This window comes from Terrapene carolina, unplaced genomic scaffold, assembly GCF_002925995.2.
Source record: "Terrapene carolina triunguis isolate 2854851 unplaced genomic scaffold, T_m_triunguis-2.0 Scaffold136, whole genome shotgun sequence".
Classification (NCBI taxonomy): domain Eukaryota; kingdom Metazoa; phylum Chordata; order Testudines; family Emydidae; genus Terrapene; species Terrapene triunguis.
Genome location: NW_020664487.1, coordinates 2,974,251 through 2,996,416, shown reverse-complemented (window position 1 = coordinate 2,996,416; position 22,166 = coordinate 2,974,251). Strand labels below are relative to the sequence as shown.

The 22,166-nt window shown below is 38.3% G+C and overlaps 1 protein-coding gene across 1 annotated transcript; it reads right to left on the bottom strand.

The window, feature by feature from the left end:
* Positions 1-1,993: 1,993 nt before the first annotated feature.
* On the bottom strand, positions 1,994-19,591 carry CNOT6L (CCR4-NOT transcription complex subunit 6 like). Its single transcript, XM_024199918.3, has 11 exons — positions 19,473-19,591; positions 18,719-18,905; positions 17,919-18,004; positions 15,461-15,550; positions 13,074-13,142; positions 11,176-11,333; positions 9,927-10,081; positions 8,543-8,694; positions 6,719-6,946; positions 5,335-5,537; positions 1,994-3,061 (listed from the first exon to the last, which is right to left on the bottom strand). Exons 1-11 carry the CDS (start codon positions 19,582-19,584, stop codon positions 2,849-2,851), a joined length of 1,653 nt encoding a protein of 550 aa, XP_024055686.1. The 5' UTR covers positions 19,585-19,591; the 3' UTR covers positions 1,994-2,848.
* Positions 19,592-22,166: the final 2,575 nt, after the last annotated feature.

Genomic DNA, 22,166 nt, shown 5'->3' with positions numbered 1-22,166 from the left:
ATTCATCTTAAGTTTATTATTGACAGAGTTCCAGATTTTCTGTATTTTAAACAAAAACACTAAGGACAGCAGCATTTCTGATCACCGGAAATGGAAGCTCAATACAGATACTGCCCCTTCTGTTAAAAAAAAAGGCAATACAGCGAGAGAGTGGGGGGGAAGGAGAGAACCACACACATGAAATTTGGATAAACATGCTCAGGTATGTGGGCCAACTAAAACAAACAATACCCATTTCAACATAAAAGTTTTTGTGCAATGTCAATTACATTTTTTTTTTAAATAACAGGCTAATGGACATTCTGATGAATGCATTTTGAAGCAGAGAAAACCCAATTAAACACCTTCCTGCAACAGAGTGCCTCAAATTAATTATGAATCAGAAGAAAATAAAACTTAAGCTGTTTCTGTTGCCCAATTTTTTTATTTTCCCCCAACACTACAAAAGATTGTGTTTTTTTTTAAATTTATTTATAAACAGGCTCCTCTGCAGTTCATATACAATCATAGGTGAACTTTAAATTCCATTTTATACAAACATCTCAAAAATATTGGGAGTGAAGTATGGTAGGAAATATTGCTCACATTGCTAGTTAACATGCGTGTATGAAAGGAGGAAAATGGTTTGTTAGTGCATATCTCCAGAGCAGAGAACCCACCCCTCCAAAAGAAAAACAACAACAACAAAAAGAATACAGTAGCTGATTACAAAAAGGTAATGTCCACAAAATTAAGTTTTTCATGCTATTCTACTTTCCAGTACTATAGGCTACTTATTTTTTCAATTTATATGCATGCCTAGGCCTTGAACACTTGAGGTATATAAAAAGAGATACCTGCACCTAGAGGAAAATCTTTAAAACGGTTTTTGTTTTTTGTTTGTTGGTTGGTTGGGTTTTCTTGTGCTGCACAACATTTTTTATTTATATTAAATTTCACTCAACTACAATAACTTCCAATTTTATATTGGATGACGGGTGATGCCTCCATTCCAAGGCACTTTGGAAAGGGAGTTGTGGTTTCATTGAACCAACTGCTGCATCCCATCCCACCCCCAAACAAATACAGGGAACATTTTCTACTAGAGCCTGATTTTCTATGAAAACAATGAGGAAGGAAATGTATAATTAAAGAATGGTGGAACAGGCTAAAGTATTAGTTTTGCAAGGCAGGAGACTGCTCCTTAGTATTTAAAACTAATTTAACAATTTAAAGGTGACCCTTTTTAAATCTATGAATGAGACATAAATATAGGCTATTTATCTGTTTAAAAATTTCATTCACATAAATGGAAAAATTCTTTTTTATTAAAAATATCACATTTTGAGACTAGAAACAGTAAAGTGCATGAAAAGTTTAAAATATAAATTCAAGAAAATCTTATAGCAGCAAAAAAGCAGAATAAAGAAAAACTTAAAAACACAGACACAACCTTTTCCTATTACGGTGCCATATATATATTTTTTAAACATTAAGCAGCCAACCAATTTCTTTCAGAAAATTGCATTATGTTTACTGCCTCTTGAGGCACAACGTTTTGAACTGGCCCCTTAGAGCGTAAAAAGAAAGATTTCCAACACAGCTAAAGAGCGTTAACAGTTGGGAATGAACCAGCAGCTTTTTAATTCAACCTGGACTGAAAACAAAAACAAAGTATTAAAAGCATACGATGGCTATTTGGCAACTAGGGTCAGGAAAAAATAATCCAAGGAATGATTATGGCTACCACTCTCCCCCCGACACACAAAAAAGCACCTAGACAGCTATTTAACCTTCACTTTGGAGATAGAAGTAAGATCATTTCCAGAGGGTTTTTTTTCCTGTACCTTAGCTTAACCAGTACCTCCAATCCAAAGTTTATCATTTTTGCAATTGAACATTAGAAACGGGAACCTATAGATTGAGTTGGAACGTATTTGCTCTTCCAGAACTCACCAATAAGAAAACTTGCAGCTGATTTTTTGAGTGCAATTTCTTAATTTTATGCTTCTAAATCCTGTTCCCAACCTACATTGCAGAAGTTTCCCATCATGGTTTGTCAAAGTAGGGAGATTTCTCAGTTAGACCTCTCAAAACAGGCCATCCGTTTGAATTCCTGAATTTCTTAACCAAAAAAAGAGCTCCAAGAAAGTTACCACCATGTTGTCCGCCAACCAAGAGTTCTATGTGGCATTAAATGCTCAGGTCCAAATTCTCTGATGGCATAATTCCATTGTAGTCAATGGAGTTGCACCAGGAGATGATTTAGCCCTTCAATATGTATATGCAACCATTTTTGGTTTTCCAGTATTAGCTAGATGTGGGGGGAGGGTTATACTGTTAATAATTTACAGTTAAATATTAAGTGCTTTGCTAATGTGCAAAATTAATTTTGGATGCAGAACCCAGATCTCCATTTTGAGTTCAGTAAAATAGTATTTCTAATTATTCTCCCTTACAACTGAAACAGATTGAAGTGTTGTACTTATCAGTCTATTTTTTCTTTTTAAAAAAAGGAGGGTTTGTTGTGCTGTGATTTGGAAGAAAGCATTCATTTTAAATAGATTACGATGCAAGTTGTGAATCGGATTTGCCCATTTTACAAACACAGCTTCCTAATGAAACAATAAGCTGACCAGTTTAAAAATTAAATTAAAATCCTGGAAAGGGAATAATACTTTGGTTCCAGCCCTAGTGCCAAATGATACCAACATGCACCAAAATGTGCAAAATCTCATATCAAAACACACAATGAAAGGAGCTTGAAGAAGCAGCTCAAGGTTGGCCATACTTCACTCCTACATACTTTGATTTACAACTGTACAGGTCCATAACAACAGGTCCCAGCCCTCAAAGGGGCAGGGCTCCACTACCTCCTGTTAGGTAAGTGTACACCGTTGACAAGAGGCAGGAGCGGAGGATGGAGTTCGAGCTGTGTTAACAGTGAGAAGTGGTCTGAAGGGATGTGAGGGTGTGGACACCCAGTGATGTTGTTCTCAACCAGCCACTGAGGATCTAAAGGCCCCAGGACACCAAGCACGTTCATATGAGTGTTGGAATAGAAAATGTAGTCAATCACACCCTAAAGGGAGAGAGAAACAGTCTGTTAAAACGAGGACAGGTCACAAGTTATAGTTTAACATTGTCCTAAAATGTATTTGGCACAGCTGTACACGCTTGCTAGCTCCCACTCCTTGATGTGAAAAGCATGTTTTTACAATTCATGTGGCCAGATTAGTGCTGTCTTTCTAAATATCTTTACTTTTTTATTTTAACTCTGCATTACCAGTCAATGAACATATTTTACATTTAATTTACTTTAAAATATATTATCTGTGCATAATTTTAGTATTTAAATAGTTCCTTACTGGACGTGAACGGACACATTTCCCTTTTTGTGGTTGCTACTGTTTGGCTGGAGACAGTTTTCTGAAGGCTGCATTAACAGGGTGGAAGCACACTTGGCTACATTTTGATGACTGTAACTTTGCAAAGTTATTGATAAGATGAAGTAACTCAATTTGAAGTTTTTTACATGAGCTTAGAATTTCCAGACTATTGCAAAATGGAGCAAACACTGACCAGACATCATGAAGAAGTTTTTCCTGTCCCTAATAAGGCAGTTTTTGGGGGAAAGCCCTTCGCCATTCATAGCGGACATAGTCAAACCACCAGCTAATACAACCGCCTTAACCCCTGCACCCAGGAGGCTGGGTAGAGGAACTATTCCATCTTCCTCATCACAAAGACATGGACCTTAAGTTATAGTCAAAGTCTTAGGTCTGGTCTACACTGTGGAGGGGGGGAAAGATCTAAGTTACGCAACTTCAGCTATGTTATTCAGGTAGCTGAAGTCTACGTACTTAGATCTACTCACCACAGTGTCTTCACTGCGGTAAGTCAAAGGCTGACGCTCTCCCGTCGACTCCGCCTGTGCCTCTTGCCCTGGTGGAGTACCAGAGTCGATGGGAGAGCGCTAGTCTTGACGTGATAAATCGACCCCTGCTGGATCGATCGCTACCTGTCGATCCAGCGGGTAAGGTAGACAAGCTCTTAGATGCCAACTATGCACGTTCAGAAGCAATTTTTTCAATCCTCTAGAAATGTACTCTCCCTCCATCCTCATTGTACTGTTTCTTAATCGAGATACCTGAACATCTCACAAAAGAAGTCGATTCAAGTAGTAATAGCTGAGCCTCCAAATAATAGCGACCATAATATAATTAAATTCAACAATCTAAGGGGAAGGATGGTACCAAAAAGCAAACAAACACAGTGACACTAAACTTTAGAAAAGAGAGAAGGCAATAAAATGAAGGGACCAGTCAAAAAGGCTGCAAAATCAAAAGTAAAGAAAACAAAATCCTTAGATTTGTCCTGGATGTTACATAAGGACAGAACAGTCTCAAAAGGCATACATGCGGTGCTGAACAAGAAGAGAAGCAGAAAGGTGAGTGGTAAGCCAGTATGACTCGATAGCAAGGTCCAAGAGATTATTCAAGACAAGTTGATGTCCTTCAAAATTTGGAAACCTACACCTAATAAAGTATTAAAAGAAGCATAACTACAGTAGGCAATAGGCAAGAAGGAAATTCAGAGGGATTAGATGGAATTCAAAGAGCAAATAGATAACAGGTATAACAACAAGAAATTCTGTAAAAATATCAGAAGCAGGAAGCCTGTGAAACAAACAATCGAAGGTTGCTGGAACACCAGATTAGAGAGTGCAATTAAGATATGGAAATCAGTGAGAAGCTAAAATGATTTATTTGTATCAGTGTTTACCACCAAAGATGTTGGTGAGATACCTGTTCCAAACCCACTCTTTGTTGGTCATAAAAATGAGGTGCTAGCAGAGATTGAGCTGTCAGAATAAAAGATGCTGGAGCAAACTGTCTCATAACACAAGAACAAGCAAACTTTCAATTAAATTAAAAGGTAACAAATTCAAAGCCTGTAAAAGTACTTTTTCACACAACATGTAATTAGACTCTGAAACTAACTGCCCACGGAATGTCATTGAGGTCAGTAACTTGGCTTGATTCAGGAAGAGATTGGACATTTATATGGGTAACAAGAACATCCAGAATTCTGGAAGGGGTATTTAGACTCTAGCTTCACGGATTAAGCCCACCTTTAAGTATTTGAGATTAGGATAACACCTAATGCTGGAGGGGCAGATTATCCCACATCTGCCTGCTACAAGATTCTTTCACCTTCCTCTGAAGCATCTAATGCTGGCCACTCTCACAGACAGGACAGAGGACTAGATGGACCTTGGGTCTGATCCAGCATGGTAATTCTCACGGTAAATTTCAGTCCAAGAGAAATTAAATTCAGTAGATCACCCCTTACTTTGAAATCAAAGGTGTAATTGGTGTAAGGCATCAAGTTGTTTTCATAGGCGCTCTTGAGCTGGAAGCCATGCGTGATTCTTCCTTCAGAAGCCCCATTTTTTCCACTGCCGCTGAAGTTCATGAGACACTCATTGTAACGCAGCTCTTTGAAGTCCTTATGGTTGTCAGCTACTATGCCATTGCTTAAGTACTCCACAACACCTGTTTGCAAAACAAAGATGCAATTAGTTGTTTTAATTAATTATTGAAACACAACATGCACAGTATTTAAATACCTTAGGTCAGGGGTTGGCAACCTTTCAGAAGTGGTGTGCCGAGTCTTCATTTATTCTAATGAAGGTTTAAGGTTTTGCATGCCAGTCATACATTTTAACATTTTTAGAAGGTCTCTTTCTACACGTCTATAAGATATAACTAAACTATTGTTGTATGTAAAGTAAATAAGGTTTTTAAAATGTTTAAGAAGCTTCATTTAAAATAAAATTAAAATGCAGAGTCCCCCAGACTAGTGGCCAGGACCCAGGTAGCGTGAGTGCCACTGAAAATCGGCACACGTGCCATAGGTTGCCTACCCTGCCTTTAGGTTAAGAACCACGTTGAAAGATCATGGTCTCCACATGAGAGACAGAGAGAGAGAGTGTGTGTGTGCACGTGCGCGCGCCAGTTTTTTCTTTTTTAAGTCACCTTTAGTGAGGTCTGACTTCCTGAGTGCATCTATATAATGAAAGGGCTCACCGCCAGCTTTGACAGCATAAGCATTTCAAAACCCTGAGCACAGTAAGAATACTAACCGTAAAGTGGCAGCCAGCACTAAGTAAGTTTTCTTGTATATTTCTCCTTGATTACAGAGTTAAATATCAGAAGTACTACAGTATATTCATCTCAAGTTTCTGCCCTCATTTTATTTTGTCAGCTTTTCACCCAGAGTGCAATAAACCATGAACTCCGAATTCCTAAATATTAACACTCCTCAAGCTCTTAGTCTAAAACAGGCATACCACGCTTCTGATACATAATAATTACTACTACTATATCAAACTTGAGTTGAAATATATCAACCCTAGATCTTTTTATGCTTTTTTTATTATACTCAATATTTACCAAATCTTGCGCATGACCAATATTTAAAGTGCTAACATACTGAAAAGTATTTGATATCAGCTCAAATAGAGGAGTTATATTAACTGGTTTGGGAATTTTGAACCACAAATGGATTTTATTAAGAAAGCTTTCCATAATAATAATAATAATAATAATAATAATTAATAATGGATATACTGGCATACCATACAAATGTCGGGTGGAAGGCTGACTCAAACATTCTAATAAAAATCAAAAGTGAACAAAGACAATAGTGAACGTGATGAACCATTTCTAAATACCTGAATCGGGCAGTGAGTTAAGATCCGCGCACAGCACCAGAGGGATAGAATTAGGATCTGCTGTTGGACTGCCAGGCCTGATGGAGGCTTTCTCAAGGACATTTTTCAGTTCTGAGACAAACATCATAGTCTGAATGAGTTTTACATCTGAGTATTCAGGGTCCCAATGCATGTGGGCATTTGCCACAATAAGCAGCTGTTTGTCCACGGCATGAAGCGGCTTCATACCTGGATTAAAAGAAGTTTTTATTAAGAAGTCAATTAGGTGAATGTATTCAATTCCACCTCGTTACAAATGATAACACAAAATTTCTGCCACTCCTGTATCAGCTAGAAATGTAGATAAATAGAAAAGAAATACTCCTACTTTCACAACTGGAAAAAAAGGTAAGTCTAGCAACAAATCAAATAAAGCTCTATCCCACACTAGCAATGCATTTTGTTTCACATTAACTTTATTTGGTTACAGGTCTCATAATACAAACTTTTGAATATATGAGGCAAATGGTGCCTGGAAAGACTGTTGACTGTCTAATCTGAGAGAATTAAAACAACTCCTTCTAAGGGTACTAAAAAAAAAAGGATACTAAATTAAAGTGTCACCTATAATTCATGCTATGTCTTCCAAACACTGGTACAATTATGTGAATTACTCACAGCAGCAGATAAACGCTCAAACAACAGCAGTGACAAAATTACTTACCTATTTAGCAGTGCAATAACCACTGCTGTGTTGTATACCACCACTTCTGTGAGAGAGCAGACTGTCTATGGAATACACTGCTTGGGAACTGTGTACCCTTGGCAACTCACCCCTACTGCTAACATCATAACTTGCACCTTCCCCCTCAACGGGATAAATTGTCAGACCTACTGCTACCCTGAAAAATTATCAATCCCCAACTACTAGAAGGGAGCCATCTGAATTTTGGGTTCTCTTAATAGAATAAAATTGAAGCACAGAAAGCCACCTAAAATTCCTCACCATTCAGTGTTTTAACATAGGAACGCAGAAGTTTTTCAGACTGGTTCTTGCCTATTGGTATAGCAATTTGTTCGCTAAGAAAAGGCCAAGCTCCTGATTAGGGTCATGCAGTAAGAGTTCTATTGCTGAAACAGTACAGCTAGGGCTTTTACTTCCCTAAGGACGGAGACTACAGACTAGATAGGAGATGAAGTTAAAAGACTCTTCCTGTATTGCAATTAGAGACTGCCTACTAATTTCAGGGCTATATAAAAAAGGCCACAAAATTGGAAGGTGACAAAAAAGAGCCATGTGATTCTTTGAATGACATTTGTGAGACATCACTAATTAATCATCCTTTATTAAAAAACTGTTTGATAACCAGTTAGGAACATCAGCACTGCCACAGAGACGCCGTGAAGGATTAAATGAAGAGGAAAGAGACATCAGGATGAAAAGTTGAACAGCACTAACAGCTATTGGGAGAGAGGTCTGTACTCCTGCCTGGGGAAAAGTAAAGTAAAATCAAAGTAGGGAAGAATGAGAATCTTGAGTAGAATACCAAATGCCTGACGCTCCTGTTAAAACTTCTTGATGTGAAACAGTAAAAATATATTTTTCAAAACAACTTGTGTCATATCTAATCTCAGAGTGACCAAGAAACTTTCCACTTTATAAGAGCTTTCATCGAAGTAGTCTACTGCACAGGGCTCCGTTGCAAATATTTGGCCAAGAATCTTATATGCAGTAATATCTTACACGACTGGTCTACAGAGGAGCAATTCACTTATAAAAAAATTACATCTGAACAAATACTGCCCATTATCAATACATAGGATATCAGTGGTGGTTATACTGACCTGCTCCAAATAATTCTTTGTGCACCTCTAACACCACAGCAACTCCAATGTTGTCCTTTGTCATCACTCTGTTTAACATAGCTTCTGATCCTTCAGAGTTAGCCATTGCCACCTGGTTAAACTCCACTGTGTGCTTCTGCACCAATGTAAATCTGTAAAAAACAAACAACAACAAAAAAACCCCACCAATGTAAAAAGTAAAGACAAAACACACAGCAAATGTGGACAGCATTATCCATAAGTAGGCAGTTGCATTAAAAACATTTTAAAGTTTACCATAAACATCCAATTTATTATTCTCTGTATAGTTCCCAAAGGTGCCAAATGAGATCAGGGGCCTATTGTCTCACTCACACTCAGATACTCTAAAAAAGACTGTTCTTGCCCCCAAAAGCATACAACCTAAAAAAGGCAAGGGAAAAATGAAGAATGGATGAGGTAAAATATGTACAATTTATTTTCAGAGGTTTGTTTTGTTTAAACTATAGCTAGGAAAGTTGACTACATGTAGGGTCAGATAGACAATTCTATGATGGCTCTGATTTCTTATAGGTGTCATGGTAGAGATGTGTTGAGGTTTGTTCTTAGTGTCTCTGTGCATCCATCCCTCACAGACAACCCTTATCCAAAACTACCTGAACCATTCCAAACGAGGAACATTTCAACCCAAAAAGGCAAACTATTTTCTTTTTTTTAAAAGGTATGAATTGGAGTTACAATGGAAGCATCACATAGCCTTAAATTACAGCAGGTTATAACCACCAGCACACTATAAATCAGAGAGAATAAAGTGTCATTGATGCAAGATTGGCAAATGATCATGAGATTTTGTACAAGGAGGAAAAGGACTGCGTACAGCACTGCTTTCCCCACCCGACCTACAGTTTCTGGTATTTACAGCACAAAACTATAGCTCTCTTCACAAAACAGAGATTACAAAAGTGTACCCACTTTATAGTCAGAATACAGACGGTGGGCCTATGCCTGCAACAAACCTCTAGATGTAAAAATCTCTGTCTTTGCCTGTATAGTATGTAGATTTTAGAAACTTAGTATCAATATAGTGAAGCTATTCCATTAATTCAGTTCATATCCCTTTCTTGGAGGGGAATATTTTGTGTATAATCTGCAAAGTGAATGGAAAGGTACCATTGTAAGTACACCACTAACAGAAGCACAACTCTGTTGTTTGACAATGAAAAAAAATGTACTTCACATTAATTTCAATTTTTAGCTTTCCAGCATACTAATTTGGTTGCCACCCATTGCAGCAAACTGATAGTTTCATTAATTTTTTTCAGACTTAAGGAAAAATGTTTCCAGGGCTGCGGTTTGATTCTTTCCATTTATAAAAAAAGAAGATATCTGTGAAGCTGCCCCTTACTTTTCAGTTTTGAAGAATATTGCACAGCCATCCACATGCTTTCTCTCCTGCTCAGACATGATTTTGGCACGTGACTTTGGAGAAAAAAATCCATCATATCCACGCTCTTTTAATGCTGGCAGAAAGAGGGTGAAGTATTGCTCTGTTTCCACTTCCTGGAATTGAATACAGTTAACATTACAATGAAGAAAATCAGTGACAGGTTAATAAAATAAGTAAATGCTCCCACCACTCTATGTACACAACCAATACAAGCATATGATGCCAAATAACTTGTTGCCAAAACCACACATTTATGTTGCTTACACAGAACATTATATCACATTTTAGACTAGTTGTCTGATGTATGATAAACAGATTGAGATGCCGGGAAATCAAAATTAAAAGGATGTTTTAAGAAGGAAAAGTGGCAGGCGTATTTTGAGAAGTTGTCCTGAACATCAACAGAAAACCACACCAGTTGTTTTTGACAGCTAAAAAGTGGATAGTCTCCTAGGTTACAAATTCTTAGTATGCAGCAGCCATTAGTGTTTGGCTTGGTGAGCTCTCTTTTACTGAAGGGTTCTCCCCATTCTAGACCAATGTATTTTCTTGGACACCAAACACCACTGCTACTCAGCTTGTGTCAGCTTTTTAATTCAAGCATCTATTCTCTTCCTCCTGGGTGATGGTTTTTATTCTTATAAAACACTATATCTTGTTTAAAAACAAAAAGTAGATCATCTTTAAAGCCAGCACCACTTAACTGTACTCAACGCTTAGGATAAACTCCTACCAACATGATAGCAACATATGTGCCAATTCAGCGGATCACGGCTTAACTTTTAAGCGTGTGTGTAGTCCCCTTTGATTTCAACTGGACTGCTCACATGCTTGAAGTTAAGCATATACACAAGTGCTACACTGGATAGGAGTCACAACAGGAGATTGGAGAAAACAGCTTTTTGGTTAAAACACAATTTCTTCCTTTACTCAGTAAAGCCTGTTGATGTACAACAACCCAAGTAGTAAAATATTTAGGAGGCTTATAGGTAATAAGCAGAAATTCTAATGCAAGTTATGTATTAGTTTAGCTAGTTTTCTATCATTTTAAAATTACAACAAGGCAACTATGCACACATTCTGTAACGAACACTTTGAGGTTCACCACTAACAGTTAGGATAAAATGCTTTGAACAGAATATTGGCTCAAAAGGTGGTATTCTGTTTTCAGATAAAAGCCAAAAAATTGTTGTTTTGTTACTGTTACCTGAAGACTAATGATATCTGCATCCCAGTTCACGATTTCTTCCATGATTCCCTTTTTTCTATACTCCCAATTTAATGCCCAGGACGGGCAGTAGCCATATAGCTGCCGGGTGGCATATTTATCACATAACACATTGTAACACATAACTGTGAATGAAGCTAGGAGGAAACATAAGAGGGGATTACTGATGAATATAGATAAAACATAGTATTTTTTCTTCAGTTACCTATTATTGTATCTTACATCCCCTGTGTTGGAGAGTAAGTCAATATCTCAATAAGAGCACTGGGTTTTTCCCCTAAGAGTTTAATTAACTGGAGTCCTTTGAGCCAACAACTGGCATACAAGGCTAAACTCTGGGAAAAAGCACCTCTCACTTGCATGTGCAAATTATGCATCTGTTTGTGGAAAAGGTAACTGTTCGCAGAGTTCTTAGTTGCTTAGCCTACGTTTGCACTATTACTCATTTTGGGCATACTGAAACCTGGAAACAACTATTGTTAAAAGAAAGTACAGTGGTCGGTGCATACATGCATCTCCCACTGACATCAATGGGAGTTGTAAATGCAACCGATATGTCAATCAGGTCCCTATTTTAGGGTTTGTTTTGCACTTTAGTGACTCAGCAAGAATCCGGAGGAGCCAAGGGTCTCTACAGGATTTTTGTTTGGGAAAAGCAAGGAATATAGCTGAAACGATTGCTAATTGAGCCAAGAGCTAATATCTATTGCTTTAGCTACTTTAAGGAGGCAGGAGATTAATTAATTTTAAAAAAAGTTAAACAGCACAGGAAGTTGATGTATGCATGCCCAGCAGAAGGCTAAATATAGCAGAAATGTCACGAATAACCTTTTTTGGAGAAAACACTGACAATGTTCCATCCATATTACGGACAGTTACAACTATACCTCTGTTATTAAAAAAAGAAACCTTAACAGAATCACTGGCAGCCTTAATTATTCGCTACACTAACGGCATTGGTGCAATACTGTGATTCTGAAGCCACATCATTCTCTGAAGACCCTACTGTGTTATCACTAACGTAATGCATTTCAGTTTGAACAGAAAAAAGTATTCTTGTTCTAAAACAAGCAATTTTATTAACAAGAAAAAAAAGGAGGAGAGAGAGGAACTTGTACTGGGCCAAGGAAAGCTGCTCCATTTTTAATTTTTTTTTTTTCTTAAAGTGGATGTTTGCAGTTCAGTACAAGCAGCAGCAGAGGGCACCAAACTAACTTCAGTACCAGGCATTCCTGTGCTTGTCCTATTGCAGCTGAAGGACCAGGGGAGCAGAGAGAAGGAAAGGAAAACAAAAACAGATCCAAGAGCTTCTGGAACTACATTCAGTAGCAGTCTAGAGGTGTTGCCTGTGGTATTTGTGTGCAGTTATTTTATGATTTTCACTATTTCTGTGAAACGGTCATGAAAGTTTCCTTGGTTTAAGTCAAACTGAATTCGGTATCTGCCTTATCAGGGCAGTCACTGGCTGTACACCTAGGAGACACTGAACTCTGACCTTGGGAAGGTAACTGCTTTTGCACCAAGTGAAAAGCACAGGCGAGGCTGTGGTATTCTTCTCATCCGGTGGCACAAAACACCTAGAGGGGGGCCATTGTTGGCACAGGGAAGAACCCAAAACAGTTCACGGCTTTTTTTTTTTAAACTTTAATTCTCTGTATGATTTAGAGATTATTGCAGTCAGTTAGCAATAATCTAAATAGATCTTTGCCATCGAATAAATTGTTGAAAGTTTAAAAATATGCTATTATTTTTAGACTGACCCAAATTTTAAAGACATAAAACTTATGCTTAATACTGTTAAGGACAAACATTTGATGTGTTTTTCAAATGTCAGCAAAGCATTGACGGAAAAGGAGGGAGACAGGCCACAAAGTTACCTGAGGGCAGAATTTGGTCTCGTTCTTTTAAAGTAATCCACGGCCTTGAAGGCAGCTGCTCTGGATGAACTGAAATTACAAGAGTGATTCATTTAATTTAGGGTTTCTAAGTATCAATGTAAGTCACTATCTTAATTTACAATCGAGCTGATGGCTCAGCAGCATTGCTCCATAGTGTGCTAGACAAACTCAGAGAGGAGCGAGCTATGCCCCAATCACATGAAATTCCTAGGCTCAAGGAAAGAAAGAGGGGTATGAAACATCATACAAAAGGCCTAAAAATTGTAAGTGCAATAAAATAGCAAATTCAGCAATCATATAGCTTCTCCGTGGTTTCTCAGCACCTGGGAATCCTCTGTTGCTCTTAATATATCACAAGGCAGTCTCTGAAACACTTCTGCCCCACTGTGAAGTTGACCAAATTTTCTCATCTGGTATTGTTACTGAAATCCCTCTCCCTGGGGACCTTATTTATGCCATAGTCAGTTTGCATGTACTGCATGAGTGGCAATAAAACTACAAAGGTCTTTGTCCAAGAAAAAAAAGCCTTTTTTTAAAATGGTATTGAGGAAATTGTGTGTAATAATTTTACAACACATACCTGTCAAGTCCAGGTGTGATGGATTGACTTTTCTTTATTCAATTTGCATATAAACTGAAGTTTCTAACAAACTGCACTAAAGAAAATTTATGGGAAGTCATTAATGTTTAAAGAATGTCTTACCAAAAGGACCCTGTAAATCTTACTAAGGTTTGTATTTAATGCTTCTTCAAAAAGACAGTCTGTTTGTAGACAGGACTACAAAGTAAATCTCTCAAATACACCAAATACTTAAAAAAAATAAAACAAACCTACAACCAACCTCTATTTCAGTTTGTGTCCAAATATTTGGAGGAGGGAGAAGGGGGGAAACTGGACACAAGCTAAAATATTTAGCAGTGAATTAAGAGTGGCTAAGTTATAACCCCATAAGAACAGGATTTAAAACAAATGTGTGAGATCCTTAATCACAGTGGTATTTCTGGATTGAAGTTTATGAGCACTTGAAATCATGCTGCTTGCAATCTGAATATAAGAAGAGTGAAAAATACCAAAATAGGAAACTGAAGCCCTCTTTTTACTAATAAGGTCTAAAGCAGGGGTGGGCAAACTACAGTCCGCAGGCCACATCCGGCCCATCAGACCATTTAATCCGGCCCTCAGCTCCAGTAGGAGAGCGGGTCAGGGTCAGGGGCCATGGTTCCCAGCCAATGGGAGCTACAGGGGTGGTGCCTGCGGACGGGGCAGGGCGAAGAGCCACTTGGTTGCGCCTCAGAGCCGGAGGAGGGACATGCTTCCGGGAGCTGCTTGTGGTAAGTGCCGCCCGGAGTCTGCACCCCTGAGCCCCCACCGTGCCCCAACAGCCTGCCCAGTCCCTGATCCTCCTCCCGCCCTCCAAACCCCTTGGTCCCAGCCCGGAGCACACTCCTGTACCCCAAAACCCCTCATCCCCAGCCCCATCCCAGAGCCTGCACCCCCAACTGGAGCCCTCACACTCCTCCCCCACCTCAACCCCCTGACACAGCCCTGAACCCCCTCCCGCCCTCCAAACCCCTTGGTCCCAGCCTGGAGCCCCGTCCTGCACCCCTCATCCCCAGCCCCACCCCAGAACCCTCACCCCCCGCACCCCAACCTGGAGCTCCCTCCCGCACCCTGAACTTCTCATTTCTGGCCCCACCCCACCCAGAGCCCTCACCCCCTCCTGCATCCCTACCCCCAATTTCCTGAACATTCATGGAACCGCCATAGAATTTCCATACCCCGATGTGGCCCTCCGGCCAAACAGTTTGCCCACCCCCGGTCTAAAACAAGGACAGTGACTGTGCAAGCCTTTCCCATGTCACCCAGCAAACGTACCTCAACCTCTCCGGACGAAAGGATAGTTTGGTTCCTTGTCAAATTAATCCTTGTCTCTACTGAGACTGCCAACAATTATGCAGGTTTTTATAGATTTAGGGCACACTGATGCTCACCAACTTCTTTTGCATGTGCAGATCCCTTCAAGGAAGAGCTTTAGGAAGCCAAAACCTTTTGTCATTACTGGTCAGTTCTGGACTCATACCAGTGATCTAGCGGTAAAGAGCACCATATTCCATATACTAAACCCTGAGCCATCCAGTTACCTAGGATGCTAGATTTCTTCATGCTCTACCACAAGTTATAGCTGTTACAATACTACTATATCAATTTCGTTATTTTAGTGGCGGGAGTCCCTGGACTTGACAGTAACATAAAAGCAGCTAGAAGTGATTCAGAAACTCAGACCCTCAATTCAATGCTATCAAATACAAGTGAAAGTGTTTGGCAGTTAGATATGTATATCAAACTAAACTTTTGGCTGTGTTACCTGCTAGATTGTCAAGCATGTAGTTCAGTAGCTTTCGTGTTCCATCTGGGTCCTGGTACAGGCTGAGAATATCCTGTGATAAAGGATTGCCTGAAAGAGATTCCGAACAAAACTGTGATCATTAGCTACCCGAATCAAAACTTGCACTGCAACTGAACTTTTCTGAAATGGAGGAATAGTTCCCCTAGGAGGGGATGGACAAGATGATCCACTCGGTCTTTTCCATTTCCAATTTCTATAATTCTAGAATATAATAATGATAGATGATATAGAAATAGCTAGCATAGATAATAGCAGACTTTCATTTCATTTCAACTGAGCAGTAACTTAAGTGGTTTATAGTTTTTACTTCAAACTCGCTAAAAACATTTGTTTTTATATTTGGAAATTATGCACTTAATTATTGCATAAAAACATTGTTTTCTGATATTTATTTTTTTTAAAAGTAGTGAGGGAAGGACAAAATGGGCAGTTCGAGGACACAGATAAGCTACTTGTAGCAAAAATGTGCAGTGCCACTATGACGGGGTTCTCAAACTGGGGGTCGTGACCCCTCAGGGGGTTGCGAGGTTATTACATGGGGGGTTGCAAGCTGTCAGCCTCCACCCCAAACCCCGCTTTGCCTCCAGCATTTATAATAATGTTCAATATAAAAAAAGGGGGTTTAATTTATAAGGGGGGATCACACTCAGAGGCTTGCTATGTGAAAGGGGTCACCAGTACAAAAGTTTGAGAACCAATACACTATGACATGTACACTCAAACTGCACCATTAAACACATGCATAGGTGGATGGGCACTGCTCCGGGGCAAATGTTAAGTCTCGCTGAGGCAAATGCTTGATATCATTCTCAAGCTTTCCCAGGCTGCATGCATTTCATATTACAAAGCCCAAAAGCTTCAAAAATCTGAACTGAATATAAGAGCCAGCAATTATACTTTCCAACAATTTCTGGGTAAAATAGAGAGGTTTCAGGAGAAACAGCCTCACAATGCACTTCCTAATTGTGCATGCATGCAGAATGCATCTCTCCCCAAGAGCACCCAGACTCAAGGATTTTGAAACTTCGTATAGAGTATGCACAGTGCATAGTTTGACAGTTATGCCAAACTGAAAAACTGATTTTTCCTCAAACCCAGAGAATGCTCTTCTGCCCAGTGTGGAGTATTTTACTTGCAGAGTTTCAACTTTCAAAGATCAGTCTTTTGCTACTATCCTATAGGAGACTTCATTCACCCTTGCTTATCTCAAATCTGGCCGAACACATTTTGCTTAATTTTCCAAATTAGCAAACTTTGGACACAGACCAAGTTTTAAACAAAGTTTTTTAAAAAACAAAACAAAAAACCCCCCACCAAAAAATAAATAAATTTATGAATAGGGTTACTAGAAATCTGCAGGACATTTTGCCAAATTCGGAAAGTTTTGGGAATTTTTTCCCTAAAAACGCAAGTCCTCAAAATACGAACTCTAATGTAATACATACTCTCTTTATCAGCGAAGTATATGCATTTTTATTTAATTAGTCAGCCAGTTTTTGCTCTTCTAAAACAACCTTCACAGCCCTGAAAACTCATCTACTCTCCCCTTCTAAAAGCATTCATAATCCTTCTAGAGTATCTTTCTTGCCATCTCAGCCTCCTGTAAATTGAAGGCCAATATATTGAATTTTTTAAGAATGCAGAATTATTTTCATATGGAGAACCTGCAATATTCTTCCAGTAGAACATGTGCAGGAGAATATTTTTTAAAGTAAAAATGTAATCATATTATTGGACAAAGACAGGGTGCAAACAGAACACCATGCAATACTATTTTGCTAGAAAAGGGAAATTTCCACAACGTGGTTCTTGTCCAGATCTGTTCTCTGCAATGCCTGCTTTTTGTTTTATATATCCTCCCAAAAAGTTATACATCTTCTGAGTAAATATTGATGTTTATTAGGAGACTAGAATTCAGACTAAATTGTTATTAACTTACAATCAGAACATTTTTAATAACTCCTCTACAGTCCTCACAGGTAGTCAGTCTGTCATACCTATTATTGTGAATTCCTCCTTCTTGCTCATTGCACAGGATGGGAATAAGAGTATCCAGATTCATAAAGACTGATTTGGTAGCTTTCTATAATTTAATTGTTCTGTTTCAAGTTAAGTGTTAAAATTATTCTCTCCAAGAACAATAGAGTCATCTAAATAAAGCTGTTAGTAGATCTGATGTGGATAAGAATTTTTATTATAAAATAATGTTTTAGTATAATTTAGACAGTTCTATTTATTAGGTATAATTTTGTTATAGGAATGGGAGAAAGAAGGTCTCTGGAGCAAATACAGCAGAAACAGCCATGCATGCCACAAATTTAGACTATGACTTACTTTGGAAGGGAGTTATAAAATACCGTGGAAAGCTACAGAACCCAAAAATATCCATCAGGAAAATTATTAGAAGTGCACTTACCTTTCAAACCTAGGGTTTGTAGCTGGAAGAGCCGTCCAAGTTCATAAGGCAAAACCCGTAACAGATTGTTATTTAAAAGCAATTCCCTGCAATAGATGAAAAAGTAGTTTATTAGCATCATTTTAGAAGGATCATTCTCATGACGTTATATGCTGTGATACTCTTGAGGGATGCCTACTTTGGTTTTAAAATGGTTATACTTTCTATAAATAAGATTACAGCCTTTTACATCTCTAAGTTCAAAGATAAGGAACTAAATACCAAAATACATCAGAGAAAGGAGACAGCATACATGCACAAGGTCTCAAGTTTAGGCAGCATGAAATTACATTAATTTTTGTACTGACCTTTGAAGGTCACTTAAATGGGATAAGAAAAAAAATCTTTTTTTAAACTGAGTAAGCATTTTATTTGGAAGGGAAGAAGTGCTACTTGTGGGCTCAATGGCTAGTTGAAAGGGTTTTTTTATTTGCAAGCTGGCTGAAAGCCAGCATTGAACATTTGTAGCAACGGACATTAGCTCAATGTAATTAGTGAATTATCCATGTAAAACATTAGCCAGACATATGGGGATACTTTAAAAAACAAAACAAAACATTCAGGGATTTGGAGGTTTAATGCTACAGAGGATTCCTTAAAAATAAAACTAATTTGCCTTGCAAGTCTATATTACTGTAAGTCTGTTAAGAGTTTTTCAGAAAAATCTATTCAGAAAGTTGAACGACAAAGTTCATGTTCACTTGTTCAAATATGCATCATTGACAGACTCTTGGGAAGTTAACCAGGGTAATGCTTCTCACCTGAGAGATACCATGTTTCCTAGTTCTGCTGGTAAACTTCTGAGTTTGTTGGATGATAGATCCAGGTAAACCAGATTATGGAGCTTGGCAATATCAGGTGGAATGCGAACAAGATTATTGTCATTGAGGTGTAGAGCAGTCAAGTGAGTCAGTGACCAAAGTGACGTACTTAAGTACCGCACTCTACCTAAAAGAGAAAATGTAAAGAACTAGGTCTTCAAACAGCTTTTTATTATGTCAAGGCAATAGGCACAAGTCATAGGGAATGGAGGGGTACACTTTTAATGTGCTACATGGAAAGATCAGATGTGGAAATCCCACTCCTGGTAATAGAATGGAATTTTGATTTCTTACCCTAAATAAGTGCTGAAATATACACCAGGACGAAGAACTGAACTCACTCAGCAGAATTTATCTGCAACATTTCGTTACTAACAGGTTTTAAATGACCATCCAATACTTATTTTGAGTAGGAAGGAGAAATGGAAAGAAAAGAAGAAAAAAAACCAGGAGCAAACCTGCTTTTTGCAAGTTAGTTTTTACCAAATCTATTCAAACTCAAAACTTGACAGTGTTTTGAGGCTAAACTGGAAATTTTCTTGAGTGATCCTAGAAGTGTTTTTCTTTAATTATGTTCTCTCCCTTCTCTGAAACAGAGCATCTTTATAAGAAAAGAGTTCATATCAGTGTTACTATACCTCAAGAGCTATTCCTAATCAGCAATTTAGCCATGCCAAGATTTGAAAAAACTCACCCGAGATTTCTAATTCTGCCCAGTGAGACTTCTTCCCATTGGCTACCTCCTCTGCTGACATGATGGTGTAAATTCTGCGAGGATCTGGAGGATCATATTTTTCCTTTGGCATCCCTGTTAGTCTGAAAGATTGCCATGATTATTACAGTACATAGCTGAAACAACAGATTTTCATTTTAAAACCGAACCACCTGACAGATTACACTCCATCAACTTGCTTCTGCAAAAATGTGTGTACTTCAATGGTACTTCTCACAATGCATAAGTAAAGTTAAGCATGTGCTCATGTCTTTGCAGAATCAGGGCCAATGTTGGAAAGGGGAGTTTCTTCCATGGAAGTCTGGTTTCTAAAGTCAGAATAATTGCATTATTTTATACTGATCGACTAGCAGAATTTCAAGAGTATTCCAGAATATCCATCTACTTGCTATTGAATATCCACCTCATTGCTATTGGATACAAACAAGGAAAAGTCTTCAGATCAGTGTACTGTAAGTAATTCACAGCCATTTAATTTCCAGGTATAAAAGTCCTTTTTTCAAGCTTCAGATTCAAAATTCTTTGTAATTTGGATCTGTGTAGGTGCATTAACCACATTTTTGCTTTCTATAAATGCTTAAGCTTTTCTTCTGCATTGTGCCTGCCAATGTTTAAATCAAGAGTCTCTTACACTACCTATGATTAGTGAAATTGAAAAATAAGGTGGAAGGTAAATTTCCATTAGTATTATTATTTAATTATAGGGTTAGAGCCAATCCAGCAATTAGATTTTCTGATTATCTCACATGCTTTATAGTCTTTTCAAACTGAGCTTGCGTTTACCTTGAATGGTGCCTTAGAATGTGTGCTAACTACTTATGCTAAACTACCTGTTGAACCTTGTATTTAGCTGTGACTCTCTCAGTACATTTCCCAGATCTGAGGAAGAGCTCTGTGCAGTTCAAAAGCTTGTTGCTCTTACCAACAGAAGTTGGTCCAATAAAAGATATTACCTCACCCACTTTGTCTCTCTAAGTTCAAATGATGTAAGTTTTCAGCAGAGTGGAGAGCTCTGAAATTCCATTCCAGTAAAAAAGATTAATATATTTTACGTATCATGTGGTGAGCAGTGGTTCTCCCCATACACTCTTTCAGACTGTGCTGAACAACAAAATAAAGGCTTTTGATTCGTAACAAGTATAATCTGTGGAATTGCTTTTACACACATGTATACCTCGATTTCCTGGAATTTTGAGCAAAGTGGTCTACAGAATGCACGTTTTCCTTAGTAATTATGCTTCTAGTATATTTGAAAATGTTAAAATAATTGTAACTTCTTTGGTTTGCTGAAATGACAACTCAAAAAACCTATGAAGAATTTGAGGAAACTAGTTCAAATTATTTCAGCCAGTCCAATCAATAAGTGTTGTGCATCTCTGCTTCATCAGCTGATTGATCATTCACTATTTAGAAGATACTCTTCCAAATTCAGGGCTTCCATTGGTACAAAAGACAAAATAGAACTTTAGAGAGATAAGGTGGGTGAGTTACAAAGCTCGTCTCTCTCACCAATAGAAAGAAGTTGGTCCAATAAAAGATATTACCTCACCCACCTTGTGTCTCTAATATCATGAGACCAACATGGCTACAACAGTGCATACAAAATAGAACTTTGGCATTTTAAATGGAAAGGCCTGAGTTATCAAAGCTTTCCTTTGAGCAACCGTCTCAGTTATTATACAGAAAACAAACCTTCTTATGATGAACTCACAGTAAAATTTCATTTATAACAAATCTGAAAGAAGGTTTCAAATATCTTCAAGGTACGTAGCAGTATGCAAACCAAAGTGCTAATGACAGTGAACTTCCACTGACAGACCAAGTTGTATTGCAATAGAAGGGCTACATTGTTAAGAGGATTCTATACTCATGCTGCCCATGTGCAGCAATTTCATTCATCCAGGAACTGAACAGACGAAGCAAGGATACAGCATTAGGATTTTGCTAATGACTGATTTCAGGTTACAGATTTCACTGATGTACTTCTAAGTCTCCAAAGCCATTCATGTAATACAACAGCGCACTGCCCCAGCTCCAATTAAGAGATTCCTCCAGTCCCATCTGGGACTCCAAAAAGAAGCTCTTATTTCCACAGTATTTACAAGGTTCCTTGTTTTCAGACATGCACCAGGAACCTACATTACAGTGAGTCTGTATCTCCTTCTGTATTTTACTAGCACAACTCAAGCAAACCAGAGAGATTCTACAAAGTAATGAGGCGCTCTCAGCACCAGGGTCCAAGTCCCCTGTATGTGGAGGGCTCTCAAATTCACAGGCTCCGCCAGCCTTGGCGTGCAAGACCCAGATTCTAATCCCTGCTGGAAAGGGCACAGCAATACCACCAACCCCAATATACAATAATTCAAGATCAGGGCTCCACTGTGTTAGATGCTGTACAAACACACAGTAAGACAGTCCATGCCTTGAAGAGCTGTAGTTTAGTATTGTAGTGAGTAATGTTGTAATGTGTTAGTATTATTTGAAGTTGATCCCTTAATAGGAAATGGAACTTTATAACCTATACTTACATTATACATTTCCAAGGTTACCCTGGGAAAGCTGCAAGTTACCAAAACAGTCACATTACAGTAAAAAGAGAACATAAAAAACCAAAAAAAAACTTGTGCTAACTGCATTCTCAAACAATATTTATGA